The 18,309-nt window shown below is 41.0% G+C and overlaps 1 protein-coding gene across 1 annotated transcript in view; it reads left to right on the forward strand.

Annotated features, from left to right (window-relative positions):
- LOC126203190 (protein GUCD1) overlaps positions 1 to 18,050 on the forward strand; it is a 51,793-nt gene extending 33,743 nt beyond the window's left edge. Inside the window, exons 5-6 of the mRNA XM_049937433.1 lie at positions 2,059 to 2,133; positions 17,717 to 18,050. Coding sequence (XP_049793390.1) covers positions 2,059 to 2,133; positions 17,717 to 17,811 — 170 coding nt within the window. The 3' untranslated portion in view covers positions 17,812 to 18,050. The remainder of the gene's footprint in view (positions 1 to 2,058; positions 2,134 to 17,716) is intronic.
- The last annotated feature ends 259 nt before the right edge of the window (positions 18,051 to 18,309 follow it).

The raw sequence follows: 18,309 nt of genomic DNA on the forward strand, positions 1-18,309 counted from the left end.
TGGGAAAGCTATGCCGTGTTAGAGAAATGCTTTAATTACATTGTAGGCGATACGGAAAGCGAAGGAAAATGTTCCACATGGTTACTCACTCGATAAAATAAAACTGGAAGTCTTCAGCTGTGTCAGATGATTTTTAATACTTCTCGGTTTGAGGTGATGGGTGGATCAAAGTATTGTTGTCAGCTAGTGGAACAAAAAAGATAACAACAATTTTTGAACTCTGTGTGCAGGCATCTCTCGAATCTAACTCTGCAAATGAGCAAAGATATGGAACTCACAAAAAATGATTCTAAATAGAATGACATACTGTACTGCAATAATGTTTGTGTAGTCTGTAGTTGCAGTGATGCGTTCAGTTACTACCACAGGTCCTCCAGAAGCCCAGGTGAATGTCCCTCGCAGCATAACACTGCTGCCCCCCACCTGCCCGCACCTGCGATGCAGGGTGTGCACTTGTGGTGCGGTGTGTCTTCGAGCAGCCGTGTATCCGAACGCTACAGCCAATCCTGTGTAACGGCAAATGAGATTTGTCTTACCGAGCAACAGATTTCTGTGCATTCACCATCCAGTCCGAACAATCCCCTGCCCACTGCGACCATAATTGTTGGCGTCATCCGGCCGACACTGGAACACCAGTAGAGGCTGTCTGTCTCAGATTTCTCCATTTGCGGCCCATATCATCACTGGAACGATTCCCTGTTGCTTTCTGCTCTGCTACGATGCTGCCCTCACCACTTTGCGCACCCACATCGCCATCCGGCGGCACTCGGTCTCACAGTGGACAGTGGACAGCCGAAGTAAGGGGACTCTTCCGGTGCGACAATTGTTGTTTAGTTTTGGCCAGTGACACCCTTTGAAAGAAAGTCATTTCAGTTGCCTACCACTGTCCACGTGACAGTGCCTCTGATTGTCTCGATGCAGTTGTGGTACGAGCTTTGCTATAGTCCTGTTTGTGTTCAAAATGACTGATTATGTTCACACGTTCCAGGACATTCCCGAGGTGTCACCGATGTCTCAGATGGTGTGTTTAGAATCTTGTATAATCAGGTATCTCACTTTCTGAACATTTTCTGTTTGATGCCAGTTGACGATGACGGCAAACGTTCCAGTCAGCCATTAGTTTTCCTGTTTTCGAAAAACTTATTCCAGTCGCAAGTTTTTGTCATTGTCTCTAAAAACTTACTTCAACATTTAATGTGTTTCTGCAATGCCTTTTCCAAATTTAAAACAAAACTTTATGCAGACAAGCTACTGTTTCAAGTCAATTATCAGAAAGCTGCAAAGTCACAGAAACCTGACAGTGGAAATATGCTGACTGAAAACTAATGAATGATATAAGTATATACAGTACCTAGCACTATTTTATGGTATGTACTGCTTGTGTGCTAAGTTGAACAGAAGCATCTGATTCTCTCAGATTTCACTTTTCTTGCTGTTGAAATGCTGGCTTACATCTTCTTATGCTCAAGAAATGAGAAATGGTTTCATCAGCACCATAAATGGGTGCCAGCTGTAACCTGTTTTTGTCTGATGATTTCATTCTCCCTGCACTTGAAACTTGTAAGGCGATACATTGGTTCATGACTGGCATACTGTAGCTTATTATTATTATTATTATTATCATGCAGGAAAATTAAAAATAGGTTGAACTGTTGATCAAACAATGTAAAACATACTGCTTTAATTTATAAAAATACTATCAAAATGATTGTTGTTTTATTTCAAGCTTGAATGTCTCAGTAACAGTAGATTAATTAGACTGTGAAATTAATTTTACATCTCTATGCATTTGCAGTTTGCGTAAAATAGAAGATGTAAATGTAAATAATTTGTGCTGATAGTTCAGTATATTGACAGCGGTCTTAGGTTTAACTTTTGGGAAGTATTTCCAAACGTAGTTGTAATATTCACTTAATACTGTATGAAATGCAAGCTGTCCAAAAACTGTTTTCACATCTATTTCACAAGTTGCTCACAAAGTGAAGAATTTAAAGTAGTTTTGTTTAAATTTCTGTACATAATTTTTAGAAAACATAAGGAATTTTTATTTATTTCCAGGTCATTATATTGTACTCATAGGCTACAACCTGCTTAAACAGCTGTTTTACTACCGCAATCCAACATACAAAGATCGTAAGTACTTTGTCAAATCATTTGTCACTGTAAATGTCAGAGAGAGAGAGAGAGAGAGAGAGAGAGAAGCTCACCTCTGTTTCAGTTCTTGCCAGAGACGAGAACATCAGATGTTACAGTTTGGACTAACATAATAGTCTCCCTTCTTTGAATGCCACCTGTTGGTATAGTGTGTACATAGCTTGATGTGCTCCTAAAAGAAAACAGGGAAACCAGAAAGAACAACAAAAATTTATCAGTGTTCATTCCATCAGTCCATTCATTCACCTCTTCTCGTTTGTGATGCACACTTATGAAGGGTACTCTATTCTTGAGAGATAACAGCTTCACGTAGTCTTCAGTTAGTGGCATTGCAAATTGCTCAAGAAAGTTCTGCACAATCCTTGGGACTCGAACGGATTTTTTAATCAGAAACCCCTTCTTCAGTACTCTTTTGACCACAGGTAATCGCTACAGATAATCATCTGTGTAGTGGAGGTAAAGCTGCATTCTCGATGCTGCTCAGCAGAGTACTCCGTGTTTCCAGCCATGAGCAGGATGCTTTAGGTCATGTTGCTCAGTCGGTCAATACGCCTCAGAGAGTCGAACTGAACTCAGCCTGCATGCACTTGTCACCACTGTGCGGCAAGGAGAGTCCTCGGCAAGGGAAGCGACCCTCCGAATTGGCATACGACACAGTGATGTCATCTGAACATTCGACCAAAATCATGAGATACAAAGTGTTCGAGATCTGCTTCCTAATTTTCACCCACAGTTGACTGACAAACGACGGTACAAATGCCCCAGCACTGGGCTGTGTGTAGAACGGTGGTAGTGATCACATGCAGTGGAAAGTAGTTCAGTGGTGTCAAGTTCTCTACGCCTACAAGTGCAGGATCTGTCTGATGCCTGACAATCTTCTCGGAAGAGTGTAGAGGCGACTGGATACTGAGGCAAGCTCGAGGCACACAGTGCCACAGGTCTCGCCGCAAAGCCGGTCGGTCACCTTTCGAGCCTCCGGTGCGTGCCGATCTCGGTACTGTCGAGGGTGGTTTGAAGACCGTGCAGTATCGGGATCTCGGTCTGGATTATAGGAAACATTTCAGTGACAATGTCATCTTTCATTATAACAATGCACGAACACACTGCTCCTCACCTTGCAAACAACTTTTTCTGGGAAGCTGGAGGCGACTTAATGGCATAGTCTACATTGTTTCCTGACATGAACTGTATTGAGTGAACTTGGGACAAGTTGAACCTGACTGAATGTTGCCACAGGAATCCTCATTGCACACTTAGTGATTTCAGGAGTGTTACTGTCCAAATGTGGGGGGCAACTCAAGCGGTGGCATCGTGGACGGTGTGTCTGGGAGGGTCTGAGTGTGTTACGAGGAGCCGAGTGGTAACCCCGGCTGCAGGTTTCATTTAAAATGTGTGCAAAATTGTGTTCTCACAGACAGATTTTATCTCAGTTATTGTTGTTTTGTTTTTATTGAAGACTAAGTTTCACCCTCGAATCCCCCAATTCTAAGCCCACACACGTTTGCAGATACGTGTCTTTCAGAAGCCAAACCACTTTTACTGTTTGGCTATTCACTTCCATGGTTGAACATTTTGCTCTCTCTGTTCAGTGATAAATTTTTCCTGCTTTCGAGACCAGTTTTTCTTGTATGACTAGTGTTGCTCTGCATTTAGTGATCTTCTCCCATTTCGTTGCTTGTAAGTGCATATTTTCTGTCCCTCCCTTTTTAACTTTTGACATGATAGTGCAGTTAGAGTTCGTGAATCAAAATTTAAGGAAAAAGATTCTGACTTGTCTCGAAAAATATTGGATCTTCAGACAACTGCTTAAATGGTAATCCGGTATACAGTATTCCAAATAAATTAAGCACAAATGCTGCAGAAAAGATTGAACATAGGAATCAAAGTAAACAGTTTAGTTTTTGTCGTCTCGTCAATAGTCACAGCAAAAAAACTTTTGAAACAACTGGATAATTTGGCTACAAAGTACCGGTACAGTAAAACCTGGCACAAAATTGAGACTTATTATGGAAAACTGTGGAAACCTCTTTGATGACCTGCAACAAAGTGTTGTTGTTGTTGTTGTTGTTGTGGTCTTCAGTCCTGAGACTGGTTTGATGCAGCTCTCCAAGCTACTCTATCCTGTGGCAGCTTCTTCATTTCCCAGTACCTACTGCAGCCTACATCCTTCTGTATCTGTTTAGTGTATTAATCTCTTGGTCTCCCTCTATGATTTTTACCCTCCACACTGCCCTCCAATACTAAATTCGTGATCCCTTGATGCCTCAGAACATGTCCTACCAACCGATCCCTTCTTCTAGTCAAGTTGTGCCACAAACTTCTCTTCTCCCCAATCCTATTCAATACTTCATCATTAGTTATATGATCTACCCATCTTAATCTTCAGCATTCTTCTGTAGCACCACATTTCGAAAGCTTCTACTCTCTTCTTGTCCAAACTAGTAACCGTCCATGTTTCACTTCCATCCATGGCTACACTCCATACAAATACTTTCAGAAACGACTTCCTGACACTTAAATCTATACTCGATGTTAACAAATTTCTCTTCTTCAGAAACGCTTTCCTTGCCATTGTCAGTCTACATTTTATATCCTCTCTACTTCGACCATCATCAGTTATTTTGCTTCCCAAATAGAAAAACTCTTTTACTACTTTAAGTGTCTCATTTCCTAATCTAATTCCCTCAGCATCACCTGACTTAATTCAACTACATTCCATTATCCTCGTTTTGCTTTTGTTGATGTTCATCTTATATCCTCCTTTCAAGACACTATAGACACTGTTCATTCCGTTCAACTGCTCTTCTAAGTCCTTTGAAGTCTCTGACAGAATTACAATGTCATCGGCGAACCTCAAAGTTTTTATTTCTTCTCCATGGATTTCAATACCTACTCCGAATTTTTCTTTTGTTTCCTTCACTGCTTGCTCAATATACAGATTGAATAACATCGGGGAGAGGCTACAACCCTGTCTTACTCCCTTCCCAACCGCTGCTTCCCTTTCATGCCCCTTGACTCTTATAACTGCTATCTGGACTCTGTACAAATTGTGAATAGCCTTTTGCTCCCTGTATTTTACCGCTGCCTCCTTTAGAATTTGAAAGAGAGTATTCAAGTCAACCTAGTCAAAAGCTTTCTCTATGTCTACAAATGCTAGAAACGTAGGTTTGCCTTTCCTTAATCTATTTTCTAAGATAAGTCGTAGGGTCAGAATTGCCTCACGTGTTCCAATATTTCTACGGAATCCAAACTGATCTTCCCCGAGATCGGCTTCTACCAGTTTTTCCATTCGTCTGTAAAGAATTCGCGTTTGCATTTTGCATCCGTGACTTATTAAACTGATAGTTCGGTAATTTTCACGTCTGTCAACACCTGTTTTTTTTGGGATTGGAATGATTATATTCTTCTTGAAGTCTGAGGGTATTTCGCCTGTCTCATACATCTTGCTCACTAGATGGTAGAGTTTTGTTAGGCCTGGCTCTCCCAAGGCTGTCAGTAGTTCTAATGGAATGTTGTTTACTCCGGGGGCCTTGTTTTGACTCAGGTCTTCCAGTGCTCTATCAAACTCTTCACACAATATCATATCTCCCATTTCATCTTCATCTACATCCCCTTCCATTTCAATAATACTGTCCTCAAGTACATCGCCCTTGTATAGACCCTCTACATACTCCTTCCACCTTTCTGCTTTCCCTTCTTTGCTTAGAACTGGGTTTCCATCTGAGCTCTTGATATTCATTCATACAAGTGGTTCTCTTTTCTCCAAAGGTCTCTTTAATTTTCCTGTAGGCAGTATCTATCGTACCCCTAGTGAGAAAAGCCTCTACATCCTTACATTTGTCCTCTAGTCATCCCTGCTTAGCCATTTTGCACTTCCTGTCGATCTCATTTTTGAGACGTTTGTATTCCTTTTTGCCTGCTTCATTTACTGCATTTTTATATTTTCTCCTTTCATCAATTAAATTAAATATTTCTCTTGTTACCCAAGGATTTCTACTAGCCCTCGTCTTTTTACATACTTGGTCCTCTGCTGCTTTCACTACTTCATCTCTCAAAGTTTCACATTCTTCTTCTACTGTATTTCTTTCCCCCATTCCTGTCAATTGTTCCCTTATGCTCTATCTGAAACTCCATACAACCTCTGGTTTAGTCAGTTTATCCAGGTCCCATCTCCTTAAATTCCCACCTTTTTGCAGTTTCTTCAGTTTTAATCTACAGTCCATAACCAATAGATTGTGGTCAGAGTCCACATCTGCCCCTGGAAATGTCTTACATTTTATAACCTGGTTCCGAAATCTCTGTCTTACCAGTATATAATCTATTTGATACCTTTTACTATCTCCAGGCTTCTTCCGTGTATACAATCTTCATTTATGATTCTTGAACCAAGTGTTAGCTATGATTAAGTTATGCTCTGTGCAAAATTCTACCAGGCGGCTTCCTCTTTCATTTCTTAGCCCCAATCCATATTCACCTACTATGTTTCCTTCTCTCCCTTTTCCTACTACCGAATTCCAGTCACCCATGACTATTAAATTTTCATCTCCTTTCACTATCTCAATAATTTCTTTTATTTCATCATACATTTCTTCAATTTCTTTGTCATCTGCAGAGCTAGCTGGCATATAAACTTGTACTATTGTGGTAGGCGTGCGCTTCGTATCTATCTTGGCCACAATAAGGCATTCAATATGCTGTTTGTACTAGTTTACCCCCACTCCTATTTTTTTATTCATTATTAAACCGACTCCTGCATTACCTCTATTTGATTTTGTATTTATAACCCTGTATTCGCCTGACCAAAAGTCTTGTTCCTCCTGCCACCGAACTTCACTAGTTCCTACTATATGTAACTTTAACCTATCCATTTCCCTTTTTAAATTTTCTAACCTACCTGCTCGATTAAGGGATCTGACATTCCACGCTCCGATCTGTAGTATGCCAGGTTTGTTTCTCCTGATAACGATGTTCCTTCGAGTAGTCCCCGCCCCGAGATCCGAATGGGGGACTATTTTACCTCTGGAATATTTTACCCAAAAGGACGCTATCATCCTTTAACCATATAGTAAAGCTGCATGCCCTCGGGAATAAAAACAAAGTGATTGTTTACTAATTACAGGCCACAGAAATAATGTTTACTCCAGCAAAGCAGTGGAAGCGTGAAGAGTTTGAAGAGAGACACTCGATGAGCCAAAACACGTAAACGTGACTGTATCTACTATTCCACGTAGATATGAGCTAATGAAAAAAATCTTGCATGAATGAAGAAATTGGGAAAGCAGACCAATTCATAAAATTACTAAATTGTATCCAAACATGTCACTCACTCAGTTAAGACTGTACTGAAAGATGAAATTTTACACAGAATGGACTTCCTCTTAATAATGCAGGAAAAGCTCCCTTTGGTGCCAAATTTATGCGTTCACATGAAGAATAAGCTATCCGGTATCCTGATCACATCGGAAGCTGAAAATACTGATGAGAGCAAGGAATAATTTGAGATGGCAGCAATAGCTAACACAGGAGAAAGTGGTTCACATTGCAAAAGCACCCTCACATGTCACTGCAGCCATCAGTTAAACGACCCTGATGTCACTAAAACCGCAGTCGCAGCAGCCGAGAGGAAGGATGCTGCTGCTACTCATACGTGAATCAGAAACAAGAAAGTGAGCAACCAGAATGATGGCATTTGATGGACAACTGTGTCAGAGTCACTGCCACCAAAAGAGAACTGTCACCGATGCACCAAACTATTCATTCTGTAAGGGTTAACTTTCAAGTCTAAAATGAGTGTTCAGTGTTGGAGACTGCCTAACACCGGTGTATTTTACTGGGCACTGGCTTCACAAACAGGAAATACCTCTGTGTACCATCTATACTATTAAACAGCTAACCTGTGGCACATGATCATAGTTGTAGGTTGCCTATCTAATGGCTTCCAGGGACAGCAAAAATTTGATTTTCAGTATTTCATAGTATTATTGACTGATGGTAACTGAAGAAAACTTCACTAGTCAAGATTGCTAAAAAAGCATTTTATGGGCTGACCGGTTTTGACAGAGCTATGCGTTACCATTGGATCTTATGCTTTTGAATTTTTACAACATATTATCCATCAGTTAAAAAAAAAATCAAAAGTATAAGATCTGATGATGAGAGCATAGCCCTGATGAAAGCAATCATCCAATAAAGTGCTTTATTAAATGCTGTCAAAATCTAAAAGTTAGAAACTGTGTAGGCAGCACAACTAACGGCTTGCGAATTACCTACATTACATTCACCCAGTGTCTGAAAATGAGAGCACTTAGTGGCTTCCGACCATCACACATGGTGTTTTAATTTATTACTTTTGGACTCTATTCATAACACATTTTGCAGATGGTAATCCACATACACCACCGAATGTACCGGCAAAATTTGTGCCATTGTACGAAACATGGTTCGGGAGACACAACATCGTAAACATTGAGAAAAATAGCTTTTGCGTAAAACAGAGCACAAATTACCCAGACTGTATCCATCTAGTGTTTGATAATGAGGGCTCTTAGCAACTGCCCACAAACTTTAAACATGATTTCAAAACTTCTCCAAATTTTTTCTCACTTAACATGCAGACTATCAAGTATTTAACACATTAACTCATTTATAATAAGAAGTTTGAAGCTGTTTTATACATGGTAGCTTGATTCTTCAAAGAATTTGGGGATTACTGGTACAAAACTGGTCATTAGCATCACACTTTTGCAGGTCAGCTTACATATGTGCAAAAATGGCTTATAAACATGGTGAACAATAGCAAAATTCAGTGTCGAATAAGACTTTGCATGTTCATTGATTGAAATTTTATTTTGTGATACAAGATATATCATCATCATTAACATTTACCAGTCACGTGACATTAATGGTAAGACAATTTCGAAAAGAAAATTGACTGCGTATTAAAGTAGGTTAGCACTTGTGAAGATAATTGAAAGTAATATGGTGTGGTAATTTAAATATTGATTACCATAAAGTATCCAAATTGAAAGAGGATCATTGTTCACTGCTTATCTCATACAATTTGCATAATACAGTCCACGATTGTACTAGAGTTACTGCAAACTGTGCAACTGCTATAGGCTGTGTTGTCACCAATGTACAGGCGGTATGGGCTGATAACCATGCTGTAACAGGAGCTTAAAATTATCTTTCTCAGGTATTAATAATAGCTTCAGCTGTATTTTGGTCCTTTTTATTACTGTACCACTTCCAATTTCGTGGCGTTAAAGTCACATCTTCAGATGACATAGTATCAAAACATTAGAGCGGAAAAGCTCGGGATCTTTTATTCTAACATTCGTTGTCTGCCAAATACAAAACACTGCTAAAAGACTGTATGTCATGGATTAAAAACTGCCAAAATCCAATATAGTGGATTTGACAGACAACGAATGTTGGGATAAAAGATTCCGAGGTTTTCCACTCTAATGTTTTAATCATATGTCATCTGAAGAAGTGGCTTCAATGCCATGAAACCAGTAGTGGCACAGTAATAGAAAGGACCAACATACACCTGAAGCGGTTATTAATACCCAAGATGAATACACACGACTGTTGTTGCACCACCTACAAGGTTAAAATTATCAGCCTGGACTAATCTCTGCTGAACAAAATTTGAAGCCTAGGAAGCTGGTTATTAATTAGCAACAAATGCTTTATAAACTATTTGCTGTCAACCATGATCTTGCTAATGAAGGTGATACTGAAATCCATTATGGCAAAGGTAATGCAAACAGTTTTTCTTCTTCATAACCAGATATTGTGAATTTATTAAAAAGGCATTCCCCATCAAAAATACAGTAAATGTTTAACAAATCAAGAAAGACAAAACAAATGGGTTACGAAGGGCATCAGTGTTTTGAACAAAAGGCTTAAAGTACTGTACAGAAGCAGTAAATATAAAACTAATTGCTTACATTTTAAATGATACTATATGGATTATGAAAAAATCTACACCAACATTATAAATTGTGTTAAGAGAAACTGCTGTGGACCAGGTCATTATCAACTCGGGCAAGGCGAAAACAGTGTGGATTATTATGAATTCAGAAGAAGGACAGGCTAAATTTAAAAATAATAGCATGAAAGACTGTAGCTAAAGCATTAAATGACTATTTATAAGTGCGCGCAAAATTCTAACAAAGGATATATTCCAACAATTGGTGTAAATATTTTCCTATCTAGTTTCAAAAAGTGGGGAAGAAGTAACAAGAATCCTGGATAGTCGATAGTCACCAAGGCCCAGGACTTGTATGGTATCTCAAATTGAATTATCAAACTATCATCTAAATTTATTATTGAAACCACTGACCAACATGATTAATCAAGCCGCACAGGAAGTCTGTATACCAAGCATTTAAAACTTGCTAGGGTGTCCCAAGCCACATGAAATGTCCCTCTACAGTACCTGAAAACTACAGACCAGTTAGTATTCTGCCAGTAATACAAAAAATCTTTGAACATACACTCCTGGAAATGGAAAAAAGAACACATTGACACCGGTGTGTCAGACCCACCATACTTGCTCCGGACACTGCGAGAGGGCTGTACAAGCAATGATCACACGCACGGCACAGCGGACACACCAGGACCCGCGGTGTTGGCCGTCGAATGGCGCTAGCTGCGCAGCATTTGTGCACCGCCGCCATCAGTGTCAGCCAGTTTGCCGTGGCATACGGAGCTCCATCGCAGTCTTTAACACTGGTAGCATGCCGCGACAGCGTGGACGTGAACCGTATGTGCAGTTGACGGACTTTGAGCGAGGGCGTATAGTGGGGCATGCGGGAGGCCGGGTGGACGTACTGCCGAATTGCTCAACACGTGGGGCGTGAGGTCTCCACAGTACATCGATGTTGTCGCCAGTGGTCGGCGGAAGGTGCACGTGCCCGTCGACCTGGGACCGGACCGCAGCGACGTACGGATGCACGCCAAGACCGTAGGATCCTACGCAGTGCCGTAGGGGACCGCACCGCCACTTCCCAGCAAATTAGGGACACTGTTGCTCCTGGGGTATCGGCGAGGACCATTCGCAACCGTCTCCATGAAGCTGGGCTACGGTCCCGCACACCGTTAGGCCATCTTCCACTCACGCCCCAACATCGTGCAGCCCGCCTCCAGTGGTGTCGCGACAGGCGTGAATGGAGGGACGAATGGAGACGTGTCGTCTTCAGCGATGAGAGTCGCTTCTGCCTTGGTGCCAATGATGGTCGTATGCGTGTTTGGCGCCGTGCAGGTGAGCGCCACAATCAGGACTGCATACGACCGAGGCACACAGGGCCAACACCCGGCATCATGGTGTGGGGAGCGATCTCCTACACTGGCCGTACACCACTGGTGATCGTCGAGGGGACACTGAATAGTGCACGGTACATCCAAACCGTCATCGAACCCATCGTTCTACCATTCCTAGACCGGCAAGGGAACTTGCTGTTCCAACAGGACAATGCACGTCCGCATGTATCCCGTGCCACCCAACGTGCTCTAGAAGGTGTAAGTCAACTACCCTGGCCAGCAAGATCTCCGGATCTGTCCCCCATTGAGCATGTTTGGGACTGGATGAAGCGTCGTCTCACGCGGTCTGCACGTCCAGCACGAACGCTGGTCCAACTGAGGCACCAGGTGGAAATGGCATGGCAAGCCGTTCCACAGGACTACATCCAGCATCTCTACGATCGTCTCCATGGGAGAATAGCAGCCTGCATTGCTGCGAAAGGTGGATATACACTGTACTAGTGCCGACATTGTGCATGCTCTGTTGCCTGTGTCTATGTGCCTGTGGCTCTGTCAGTGTGATCATGTGATGTATCTGACCCCAGGAATGTGTCAATAAAGTTTCCCCTTCCTGGGACAATGAATTCACGGTGTTCTTATTTCAATTTCCAGGAGTGTATTTTGTGTAACAGATTAAAAAACTGATTTATGCGACAGAATATCCTATTCAGAAGTCAATGTGGATTCTAAAAAATAAGTTCAATTCTTCAGCCACAAAAGAACTTGTTACTTATGTACTAAATACACTTCACAGGCAAGAATCAGCAATTGATGTAATCTGTCACTTATCACACATTTTCAGTTTAATTAATCATAAGATTCTTCGGGAAAAGAAAAAAATTCTGTGGGACGAGAGACACTGCATGCAAATGATAAAATCATATGTAATGAACAGGTATCAGAAAATATAAATGTTATATGAAAAGAGAAGTAAATACTAGTGAGACATGGGAAATGTTCTTGGGCCATATTTTTTTAAAATTTATATTAATAATCTTACTGATAATATCCAACACAAATCCATACTATTTTCACATAATACCAATATTTTAATTAAGAGGATTACTGTAGAAGCTGCAACACGTGGAGCTGAAAGAGTTTTATGTAGATTAAATGATTGGCTTACAAGTAATAAAATGATACTGAATTACAAAAGAAACAAACATCATGACCTTTAAAAACAAACTACACAAACATAATAAGGAAGTGCTAAAAATCAATAAGAACAAACTTGAGCAAGTAGTTTCTATTCTATTCTGGGTGTAAAGTTTCTGTATCTCCACTTCAGTGATGAATTAAGATGGACACAGCACATCAATAGCAGAAGTAAGTCTGCTACGCATTATGGAAGTTGTTGGAATTGTTGATACTGAAGTCCTTACTCGCTTTCAATTCATTATGTCATGAGAAATAGAACTGTGGGGAAGCTCAAAAAATATGAAGGAGGTACGTATAATACAGACAAGTGCTTCTCTCTCTCTCTCTCTCTCTCTATCTCTCTCCTTCTCCCTCTCCCTCTCCCTCTCCCTCCATCCCCCCCCCCCCTTCTGTACGCACTAATATTCTTTCAGAAAAATGGGGAGGTGTATTGGTATGAAACAAGAAACTTTTGGGAACTAACAGTAATTCAGTACAGGACAAGTTGTTATGAGAAAAGTGTAACATACATCAGGATGTACATACACTATGTGATCAAAAGTATCCGGACACCTGGCTGAAAATGACTTACAAGTTCTTGGCGCCCTCCATCGGTAATGCTGGAATTCAACATGGTGTTGGACCACCCTTAGGTTTGGTTACAGCCTCTACTCTTGGAGGCATATGTTCAGTCATGTGCTGGAAGGTTTCTTGGGGAATGGCAGCCCATTCTTCACGGAGTGCTGCAGTGAGGAGAGATATCTATGTCAGTCAGTGAGGCCTGGCACGAAGTCAGCCTTCCAAAACATTCCAAAGGTCTTCTATAGGATTCAGGTCAGAACTCTGTGCAGGCCAGTCCATTACAGGGATGTTATTGTCGTGTAACCACTCTGCCGCAGGCCGTGCATTATGAACAGGTGCTCGATCGTATTGTAAGATGCAGTCGCCATTGTGGTGTCACTGCCAGACACCACACTTGCTAGGTGGTAGCCTTTAAATCGGCCGCGGTCCGTTAGTATACGTCGGACCCGTGTGTCGCCACTATCAGTGATTGCAGACCAAGCGCCGCCACACGGCAGGTCTAGAGAGACTTCCTAGCACTCGCCCCAGTTGTACAGCCAACTTTGCTAGCGATGGTTCACTGCCTACTTACGTTCTCATTTGCCGAGTTGATAGTTTAGCATAGCCTTCAGCTACGTCATTTGCTACGACCTAGCAAGGCGCCATTATCAGTTACTATTGATATTGTGAATCATGTACAGTCAAGACCGACGTTCATCATTAATGGATTAAAGTTAAGTATTCCACCAGCTACGTCCGTTTTTCTAAATTCTAATTTCCTTGTCCTGTTCCAGACCTCACGCCAGCCTGTGTGAGCTAAAACGCGTGCATTTCAGCCTCCTCTAGTAACACGGTGTTGGCTCTCCTGCCAACCACAACAGCCATCTCCGAATTTCTCTTCAACCGTGGGAAGCAAGAAGGTGCTTAAAACATCAATGTAGGCCTGTGCTGTGTTAGTGCCACACAAAACAACAAGGGGTGCAAGCCTCCTCCATGAAACACATGACCACACCATAACACCACTGCCTCCGAATTTTACCGTTGGCACTGCACACGCTGGCAGATGACGTTCACTGGGCATTCATCATATCCATACCCCACCATCAGATCGCCACATTGTGTACCCTGATTCATCACTCCACACACCATTTTTCCACTGTTCAATTGGGGGACTGATGACCTTAGCTGTTTAGTCCCCCTTAAACATCCCAACAACCACCACCACCACTGTTCAATTGTCCAATGTTTACACTCCTTACATCAAGCAAGGCGTCATTTGGCATTTACCAGTGTGATGTGTGTGACTTACGAGCAGCTGCTCGACCACGAAATACAAGTTTTCTTATCTCCTGCCTAACAGTCATAATGCTTCCAGTGGATCCTGATGCAGTTTGGAATTCCTGTGTGATGGTCTGGACAGATGTCTGCCTATTACACATTATGATCCTCTTCAACTGTCGGCAGTCTCTGTCAGTCAACAGACGAGGTCGGTCTGTACGCTTTTGTGCTGTACATGTCCTTTCAGTTTTCCACTTCACTATCACATCGGAAACAGCGGACCTAGCAGTGTTTAGGAGTGTGGAAATCTCTTGTCCATAAGTATGACACAAGTGACATGCAATCACCTGACCACGTTTGTAGTCCGCGAGTTCCAAGGAGCGCCCCATTCTGCTCTCTCACGAGGTCGAATGACTACTGAGGTCGCTGATATGGAGTACCTAGCAGTAGGTGGCAGCACAATGCACCTAATATGAAAAATGTATGTTTTTGGGGGTGTCCAGATACTTTTGATCACATAGTGTATGTAGATGTATTGCCTCCCAAACAATATTGGCCAATTAAAGAATATTAATACCTTTAGGCTTACAGTCAGAGAAATATTGGAGAAAGGTCCAAAAGTATGATGCACCCAAAAGCACAAAATTGAAATATCTGTCATTCAGTTTTGATAAAGGAAATTAGTCATAAACTGTAAAGAAGAACCTAAAACACTTGAAACATCATCTACATGTCATGCAGTAATCTGTTCTATATACCAAAATGACAAGGCGTACGTGTAATGATGCAACAAATGCCAACTGCAACATGTCAAATGGCTGAGTGAATGAATAAACAAAGAAGGAAACTATTTGTGTGAGATCTTAAGCTTTCCTGGCCCATTAACTTTTTGTATTTCTCCCGGATGTCCAGGCAGGTGTAGACGTTTATGGAAAACAATATTTTGACAGTGTACCTTGCCATGGTCTTCAGGTGATACTTATAAAATAAGTTGTATGCTACATTATGTCTCCTATTATACTTTTATTGCTCCCCACCTCTTCCTCCACTACCTGACTGTATGCCATGGTGAAAAGCGGTGAGGGGATGCAATCGCCAAATACAGGTGCACACTCTGATGCCTCAGTGCTTCTGTCACTCCCATTGGGCAAAGAAGTGATCCTCAGCCGATGATGTGACTTCAGCTGGCTGAGTGCTGGGTCCTGCAGTATGCTGAGAACGAAACAACTACCTCTGTTGACAAGGACATTGGCCACTCATATTTTAACAGCCTCCTTTAGAAACCAGTCCCAAAACAATGAGGTATGTCATAGCACTTTCATATGTTCATGTTTCATTGGGCTCCTGTAGCAGCTGTCATCTACATCCTCAGCACGAGGGTGTGTAACGTTCGCTGGTACACAGGATCCACACAGTATTGTTTGAAAGAAGACTGACATGGGAGCTCAGCCATCTCGAAGAGGTATTCAAGAAGAATGACTAGGGCTAGAAACAAACCTTACATACTTTCAGGTAGAAGGTTTAGGCCCAACAAATAAAACATGTCAAGGAGGATATATACCAAAAAGTATTGACAAGCATTGGCAATTGAAGTACTGGCAAATTATTGAACAAAATCGGCAAAATCTTAGCCCGATGTAACATTAAATGCGTTTTCTGCTTTCCTCCGAAAATGTGTGCACTATTGGGCACATGGAAACATGACTGGGAGCACCATGAACTGGGACCTACCATATTCCGTGTAATTGCGGTGAGATGTATAGAGGACATACTGTGTGGACAGTTGAAGAACTGGAGCACAGGAGAGACACTGAACTCAGCCAAACCATAAGATCTGCTGTAGTGTGATGCTGCATAGCTACACGGGACTCAATGAAATGTGAACAAACAGAAATACTCAGATAGACCTCATCATTTTGGAACTGTGTCCTAAAGGAGGCTGACAAAATATGAGTGGCTGACAGCCTGATCATTAGAGACAGTGGCTTCGCTCTCAGTAAAGTGTGGGGGCCCAGCACTCAGCTAGCTCAAGACATCACCCAAGAGCCACTTCTGTGCACGGTGGGGGTGGCAGAAACTCTGAGGGACCAGAGTTCGTGCCCGGCATATGGCCATCGTGTTTACCCCTACCTCTTTACCTTACCTGGTGTGTAGAAAGGTAGGGGGCAAGTGATGGGGGTCAGTAATAATACAAAAGGAGGTACAGTGTACCAAAGATGTCTATTTTACAGGTGTCATTTGAAATGAAGATGATGGCAATGCATGCTGTCGAAATGTTGTGTTTCTTAAATGACTGCACGTGGTGGCTTTACACTGGAGAGCAATACAAACAAGTAAACTTCTATTTTTTTGCATGTTATTTCATTGACCAATGACCTCTTTATATTCTTTTGTCATTTGGTGACCTTTTTACATTTTCAGTGATTTTTTTTTCATGTGCATTTATATTTGTCTACACTGAGCAATCTTTTTTTAACTGTTTAACCATCCCCTATCTTTGTTTGCTGACCTTTTCCTCTGTTTGGTTAGCTTTTTTTCTTATTGAATGATACTTTTATGTCATTTGTGGACCACTTTACCTTCATTTGGCAAACTTTTGCTTTGTACTTTTTTTATTTTTGTTGTTGTTTAATTCAAGATTAAATCTAACTTTGACACAGAAAGGGGTGAATTATACTGCCACTAAAGTCTTTGGTCACTTACCAAATAGTATACTAGGTAAGCTAACCAAACAGAGGAAAAGGTCAGCAAACAAAGATAGGGGTGGTTAAACAGTTAAAAAAAGATTGCTCAGTGTAGACAAATATAAATGCACTTGAAAAAAAATCACTGAAAATGTAAAAAGGTCACCAAATGACAAAAGAATATAAAGAGGTCATTGGTCAATGAAATAACATGCAAAAAAAATAGAAGTTTACTTGTTTGTATTGCTCTCCAGTGTAAAGCCACCACGTGCAGATGATCTGTACTGAACTGACAAATTTTCTCAAAATTGTTCCATTCCATAACATCGTTCACAATTTGCAAATGGTCTGTTTTGCTATTTACTTGGTGACATTCATAAAAAACAATAGTTTCCAGATTGGCTTAAGTTATTCCTTGTTGGGCATTCTGTAAAATATTTTGCAAGTTTATTTATATAACAGAATGTACTTCTTTTTATCTTGTGGTCTACAGGCATAAGGTAGAGATATAATTGAAAACTTTCTTTCTATATCAATGAAAAACATATACTGTGTTAGCCATGTATAAACCATCATGAACTTGTGTGTTTCAGGTGTTTGTGCCATTCCTTTCACGTCTCTCAACAATGCGAGGCTGAGTTATGGCACAGATGAAGACGCAATTCTTGTATATAGTAGTAATTTATGAACTCTTCTATTTTTGAAAAGAAAACACTGTCCCTTGTAAATAATTTTCCCTCAGAGTGCCTTATGTCACCAGGAAACTAATGAGACTGATTTTATACTGAAAATTGCAGTTTATTGTTGTATATAAGATTGTCATTTATGCAATTGAGCTGAATGCATACATGCATATTATATTTATTGAGTTCTGTGGCAAAACACAAGTATTTTAATAATTAAAAAATTGAGTGTGTGGAAGGAAAAGAGTGATTTTGAGTAATGGGTACAGTTTCTTTTTTTTGTATGTAGATACTCCTTTAGTCATAGAAGAGATATTTAATGACCACAAACCAGATTAAGAGAGAGATTCTTATCACTTTATTCGATTGTTTATACTGTGTGGTTGATAGAAAGATGTAAATTTAATGTGGATTTCCTAAATCATGTGATTCAAATACTGGACAATTCCTTAATCATTGAGCACGGTGTTTTTCCTACGATGTTGCAGACGTGTGTAAGTGTA

The sequence above is a fragment of the Schistocerca nitens genome, chromosome 9, assembly GCF_023898315.1.
Source record: "Schistocerca nitens isolate TAMUIC-IGC-003100 chromosome 9, iqSchNite1.1, whole genome shotgun sequence".
Taxonomy (NCBI): domain Eukaryota; kingdom Metazoa; phylum Arthropoda; class Insecta; order Orthoptera; family Acrididae; genus Schistocerca; species Schistocerca nitens.